The following is a 7,432-nucleotide window of genomic DNA, read 5'->3' as shown; positions in this document are numbered from 1 at the left end:
ACACCACACTTCACTCTCATTTTCAAGCTTGTATTTATAGTTTAAACATTACCATCTACGCACCACCAAGACACCATCATCATTCGCTGTTTTATGTTTCATCACGAACACACCCGCCACTATTTAAAACCATTTGAACAAATCGAACCCTTCTGTTTTTATTTTTTGTTCATTCCCACACCACCCATTAAACTACATCAACCATCCTCAAATGTTACTCCTCCCTTTTCTTGTCCAATGTTGCAGCTGCTCGACTTTTGATGCAACCGAGAACCACACATACACTAACACAGACCCACCTGCAAACTTCTAACGAGCACCATCTTCCATCACCACTTCACCATCTCTAATCCGTCACCTATCTATCTCTCTCTCTCTCTCTCTCTCTCTCTCTCTCTCTATCTCTCTCTTTCTTAATGAAAACCGCCATTTAACACAACCACTCTCACAATCGCTATCACCTTTCACCACCACCGAAACGGTACAGACACCACCGTGAACATCATCCCTTCTGAACCGATCACCATCTCCTTTGTTTCTTTTCTTACGGCTGCACCTATTTACCCTACATCCATCACAACCACACCTGCAAATCTGCTGTACCTGTATTGACGTCCCTACTGCTGCAGCATTATATTTTTGTTGTTGTTTGTTTCATCCGTTGAAGACAAAGAAGACGATAGACAATAATGAAACAGATCGAATTATTGGAAATTTAAAGTTTTGACAACTTGATGTATGGAGTCTTAAATTACTACATTTATCAGTTTCCTCATAAACAAATATATGTGGGACAAGTTAAAGTATAATGGCCGACACTTGTGTAATGCCTTGGAGTTGTTTATTGAGAATGAACTAGTGGACCGACTAAAAAAAAAAAGCAAACGACTTTTGTGGCTGTTATATTCCAAAAATTTCGGCCAAATTGTTTATACTGTGAACGTGTTTGTTTAAAAAAAAAAAAAAACATTTGGGCCGGAGTGTAGATTGTGGACTGCTACTTCCTATGTAGGCCGTAGTCATCCATTTTGTCAACAAGAATTCGATTTTTACTTGTGGGTTGAGGTGGTCCAATTGCCATATGGGCCGAAGAATGATGAGGGTGATGTATGTGATAATATGATCATGATCGAAAGGATGATGATAAATGGTTAAGACGAGATATAACAATAACGGTTACGATATTATGATAGTACTTAAGTTAATAAGATGATTATTAGGATTCGTTATTGATTATGATCGTGGTTAGATTATGATATACGGTAATGATGGTAACGATTAAGAAAATAATATGAAGTGATTCGGTGAAGGGCTTCACTTCTGAACATTTCTCGTCTCCCTCGTTCGATTTAAACCAAGGGTTCGTGAATCCGAGGCCAACTTTGCATTGTTCAGTTCCGTCGTATGCATATTTTTACTACAAAATATCGTATAGTGAGATCATTTGATTCCCTTTTACTCTTTACATTTTTAGGACTGAGAATACATGCGCTATTTTTATAACTGCTTTATTAAATGCTTTTGAAATATATTTTTGAACTGCGAATACATGAAATGCTTTTATAAATGTTTGACGAGATAGACACAAGCAAAACATTCCTCGAATGAATTATTATGCAGACATAAGTTCTGCGGATTATTATTGAATTATGTGGGCATGATAATTGCCACCATTGAATTATGTGGACATGATAATTGCCACCATTGAATTATGTGGACATGATAATTGCCACCAGTTGAAGTGAATGTTATGTATCGAGAGAATGATTTTATACACAGGTTATGTGTATGTTATTTTTGTGCACAAGATATGTGTACGGTTACTATGATTTATAAAAATGGTTTCGTACACGAGAAAGATGTACTGTATTTAAAAGATATAGCAGGTACATTACAGATGGGTATAGGATTCGGGCCCATTTGTACCATGCAGCATTTAAATCTTGTGGTCTATCAAAATGATGAATTTTATTGTTTTATGATAAACCTATGAACTCATCAACCTTTTGGTTGACACTTTAAAGCATGTTTATTCTCAGGTATGAAAGAAAACCTTCCGCTGTGCATTTGCTCATTTTAAAGACATTATTTAGAGACGATCATCGCAATGGGACCAGGTATTGATGACTACGTCCAGATGGATTTGGACGGGGTATGACATGTCGTATCAGAGCGGTGGTCTTAGCAAACCAGGTCTTGCATTAGTGTGTCTAACAGATAGTTGTTTAGATGCATTAGTGGGTCTGGACTTCGACCGTGTCTGCATGTCAAAAGTTTTGCTTATCATTTAGTGTCGAAAATTATTTGCTTATCATCCTTAAAGTCTAGACACGTCTTACTGCCTCTATTGCATAGACAGTGTATAGATAAATTCATATCTTAGCATATCTGTTATTGTTACCTTTGCCTGACAGCTTCCGTAGATTCCTCCGTAACTTATAGGATTTTAGTATTATATATACATATGTAAATGATGTATTACAGGGTACTAATCTACATCCTATAATCTATTTCCTATCGAAAATTCTTCATCTGATCGTACGAGATGAATCCCTCAACCAGTTCGAGTCCCTCAGATTTCGATAACTATTCCGACATGGATATTCACCTAAGCTCCGAAAGCGGTGTCACCAGAATGAATCAATCAATCAGCCATCCCCAATTCATCTGATGGGTTCGTAGTCGACTTAATCAATGGAGACGCGAAGAAGTCGATCCTTCCCACCGACCGAATTCATCTTTTGACGAAGAACCTGAAGCACTTACCGGCGAACCTGTTCGTAATACCATTTTCTGCCTCAGTTCCAGAGTAGTTCGACTCAATTATATTCTATCCACAATTCTGAACCTTATTCATCCGCTCGTTTCGACTGACAATCATCCCGGAATAATAGAAGAAGTCAACGAATTTCGCGCTCGAGTAAATCAATTGGGAGAATATGGTGCAAAATTTACCAGCTTCAGCAACATCACCGGCACCAACAGTACCATCAGTAACAGCACCAGCAGCATAACCAGTACCACCATCAACAACAGCAACAGTACCATCACCACCAACATCAACACCAGTACCACCAACAACCCAAGTTTCAACATCACACGCCTCAACATCTCATTCTGTACCTCGAGCATAATCTTCATCCTACGTATCGTTCTACACCGACTATCTTTGTTCTACATGACGATTATGTAATCTCCAATGTTTTAGAGATTATGTATTCTAGTTCTAATGGTAAATCAAATGAGATTAATATCATATTAACTCATTAAATCCATGATTACATCTGAAGAAAATATATATGTATATATGTTTTCATAAAGATTGTAATTAAAAATTCTTTTGTACAAACTGTTAATGGCAAAAATATTTTAACGGGTAGGTAATACCCGATGAATAATTAGATTTCACCTTAATAAGTTACACTGTACATTCGTCGAAGCTGATTCAACAGTCATTCACTATCCTACTTACAACCACCGATATACGTATCCATTCACCGTAGAATAACCATTTTCATCCAATTTCATATTTGGATTTTGATTTACCAAAATCCAACAAGTGGCATAATGAAGAAAACATTGAACAAAATAAAATTTGTTAGAAACAAACAAATTAACTATGAGAAATTCTATTAAGAATCCACGCTAACAAAATCCTAGCTAACTGTTCCTAGTTAACTGTTAAGTCCAATTACATTTATTTATCGCAATTTATTTATCGCAATTTTAATTCTCGCAATTTTATTTATCGTCATTTAATTTCTGTTATTTATTTTACGCACTTTACATATCGGGACACGTATACAAGGTTTTGACATATCATATCGACGCATCTATATATATTACTTGGAATAACCATAGACACTCTATATGCAGTAATGCTGGAGTTAGCTATACAGGGTTGAGGTTGATTTTACAATAATATATATAGTTTGAGTTGTGATCGAGTCTGAGACGTATACGGGTCACGACACGTATTAATTAATTCGAATATAATATATTAAACTATATATGAATTACTGGACTGTTAACTGGGGACTATCGACTGTGGACTAATGACATTGGACAATTAAAATGAATTAAAATATTTATTATAACATATGAAACTAAACATCTCTTCAAGTTTGCCACTTGATTTCATCTTAAACCTCATTTGTATCTTGACGAATACAATCTGCGAAAAACTTTTCATGATTCTTGAAAACACCTCAATTGAGGGGATGAACCAACCGCACTTCATCTACGGAAGAAAAGATTGACGCATGTAGTTATCCACCTGAAAACAATCGGAACCTGAGTAAACGTTTAACACGTATCTGTGCTAGCTCCTTTAGTGTTGTTATTACCTAAAATAACTTTACAATCCCTTTTCAATTCGAAACAATCATATTATAACCTTGATATATATGCGTGCTCTTTTATTGTTATCAGGGAACCTTTTATATGCCACCATATTACCATTAGCGTTTAATCATCTAAAAACACAATTCTCTTGAAAGCACCTCGGATTGATAATCGATGATTCAGATATAGCTGCATTAAATGCAGAGAAAATAGTAAAATTGTGGATGGCCTAAATGGCCAAGAGTTTGATGATAAATAATGGAATGTTGGGAACGCTCGATAGAAAATTTGGTACTAAAAAAAAAAAATAATTGAGCTAACCATGAAGGAGACCAAGGAAAATTACAAGAACCAAACCCTATATTCAAAGAATCCAGGTAATTCTGGATCCGATGAAATTTTTAGAGAATATCATTCTCCGAAGTAATGTTAAAATCTTGCGGAAAATTCTTCTTCATCAACCTTCGAACTTAGAAATTCCAAAAATATCATCATAAATATCTTCGATATTTCTGCGGATATTTTCATAAATATTCTTGTTCGAAATTATCTACGTCTTCGTGTTTTCTGTATTCCATTATATTGAAAACTTCTGTAAAATCTAAGTATAAATTATGAATGAATTGTAGAGAAGTGTTAGAAATTGAAGCATGGGTTAGTATAATATAATGACATCCGGCCAACGTGATTATATTACAGTAAGTCATGCTGAATTTCTAATGGAACGTGATGATGGTTCACAGATCTTACCCTCATCATGTGCCATGATACATAACTCTTTCATTCTACTTAATCTATAAACATATCAAGAGATTATTTTCTTGATAGCTCTATCCTTACCGTGATTCCAGCAGTTTGCTAATTAATCATGATATTACATTTTCTTTCTGATTAGAAGATTTTCTTAAATTCCTCGAATTCCGAAAATCCACCATGACTACGTCAAAAGTTCAGACGAAACTTTTCACTCTTTTGTGATAGCTTCACTCATACGCTTCACATGATCGAATTGTTTTATCTATATTAATTAATAATGATAAAACTCTAACTCATATTCGTCATGAAAACATTTTTATTGTTAGCCATGACGACCTCACTCAAATTTCGGGACGAAATTTCTTTAACGGGTAGGTACTGTAGTGACCCGGAAAATTTCGACTAATTTTAAATCAAACTCTCGATACGATATTGTATTTTCAACACGATAAGTAAAGTCTGCTAGGTTGAGTTTCGAAAAAATTGTGAACTGTTTCATATATTCATTTGACCTTCGACGGTTCTCGACGATTTACGAACGACTAGTTGTAAATAGATGCATGTATATATATATATATATATATATATATATATATATTATATTTATATATTATTTATATCGACGGATTTAAAATTCAAAAGAGAAACAGTTAATTATCCCGTGATTGAATTATTTAGGAAAGATTCAATGTCTTTGATTTGTAGTTATATCATAAATTATAAATATAAATCTAAATATAAATATACATGCATATGATTGATCACCACACACTCTGCATGATCTATGTATCCACTTTAATCATTCTAGTATCCATTTTTCTTACGACATATCCAACCACTCTTCTAGGATTCTATCTTGCTGCACTTTTTTAAATTTTAAATTATTATATTATTATTATTATTATTATCGTAATTTAAGTTACAGAAATATTTTATGTATCTTATATCTATTCTTATATCCATATATATATATATATATATATATATATATATATATATATATATATATATATATATATATATATATATATATATACAAGAGATATGCTTGATCAAATCACCTTCACCCACTTCACACTCGTTGAACCACCACCCTATAACTTTCCATCATCACTCCAAATTGCATATCTTTCATTTACTTCATACTTGATCGAACCAACTGCTCGACACTCAGCGGTTAACCGAAGAACAAATCACCATAAATAGGAGTCGCCACCGAATGAAACTTCTAATTCCTGTTACGAATCCGATCACCAGTAAGTCATATAATAAAACCCATTAACTGGTTACTGTTTCTCTTTTAATTTTCAACCCAAACCAAATCCACAAATCATCGTTTATGGTCACTACTATTATTCGTTGCTACTACTAACGAAAACCAACTCAAACTCACACGATATATTTTTTTTCCTATGAATCGAATACTATTTTTTTTTCTTCTCTCATCCCTGCTGCTGTAGTAACAGCCTTAAAACACCACACTTCACTCTCATTTTCAAGCTTGTATTTATAGTTTAAACATTACCATCTACGCACCACCAAGACACCATCATCATTCGCTGTTTTATGTTTCATCACGAACACACCCGCCACTATTTAAAACCATTTGAACAAATCGAACCCTTCTGTTTTTATTTTTTGTTCATTCCCACACCACCCATTAAACTTCATCAACCATCCTCAAATGTTACTCCTCCCTTTTCTTGTCCAATGTTGCAGCTGCTCGACTTTTGATGCAACCGAGAACCACACATACACTAACACAGACCCACCTACAAACTCCCAACGAGCACCATCTTCCATCACCACTTCACCATCCCCAATCCGTCACCTATCTCTCTCTCTCTCTCTCTCTCTCACTCTCTCTCTTAATGAAAACCGCCATTTAACACAACCACTCTCACAATCGCTATCACCTTTCACCACCACCGAAACGGTACAGACACCACCGTGAACATCATCCCTTCTGAACCGATCACCATCTCCTTTGTTTCTTTTCTTACGGCTGCACCTATTTACCCTACATCCATCACAACCACACCTGCAAATCTGCTGTACCTGTATTGACGTCCCTACTGCTGCAGCATTATATTTTTTGTTGTTGTTTGTTTCATCCATTGAAGACAAAGAAGACGATAGACAATAATGAAACAGATCGAATTATTGGAAATTTAAAGTTTTGACAACTTGATGTATGGAGTCTTAAATTACTACATTTATCAGTTTCCTCATAAACAAATATATGTGGGACAAGTTAAAGTATAATGGCCGACACTTGTCTAATGCCTTGGAGTTGTTTATTGAGAATGAACTAGTGGACCGACTAAAAAAA

At 34.8% G+C, this 7,432-nt stretch overlaps 1 protein-coding gene across 1 annotated transcript in view; it reads right to left on the bottom strand.

The window, feature by feature from the left end:
* LOC139874334 (uncharacterized) overlaps nt 1-7,218 on the bottom strand; it is an 11,363-nt gene extending 4,145 nt beyond the window's left edge. Inside the window, exon 1 of the mRNA XM_071861779.1 lies at nt 6,996-7,218. Coding sequence (XP_071717880.1) covers nt 6,996-7,218 — 223 coding nt within the window. The remainder of the gene's footprint in view (nt 1-6,995) is intronic.
* Nucleotides 7,219-7,432: the final 214 nt, after the last annotated feature.

This window comes from Rutidosis leptorrhynchoides, chromosome 11, assembly GCF_046630445.1.
Source record: "Rutidosis leptorrhynchoides isolate AG116_Rl617_1_P2 chromosome 11, CSIRO_AGI_Rlap_v1, whole genome shotgun sequence".
Classification (NCBI taxonomy): Eukaryota; Viridiplantae; Streptophyta; class Magnoliopsida; order Asterales; family Asteraceae; genus Rutidosis; species Rutidosis leptorrhynchoides.
Note: the sequence above shows the minus strand (reverse complement) of the source record. Positions and strands in the feature narration are given on the sequence as shown.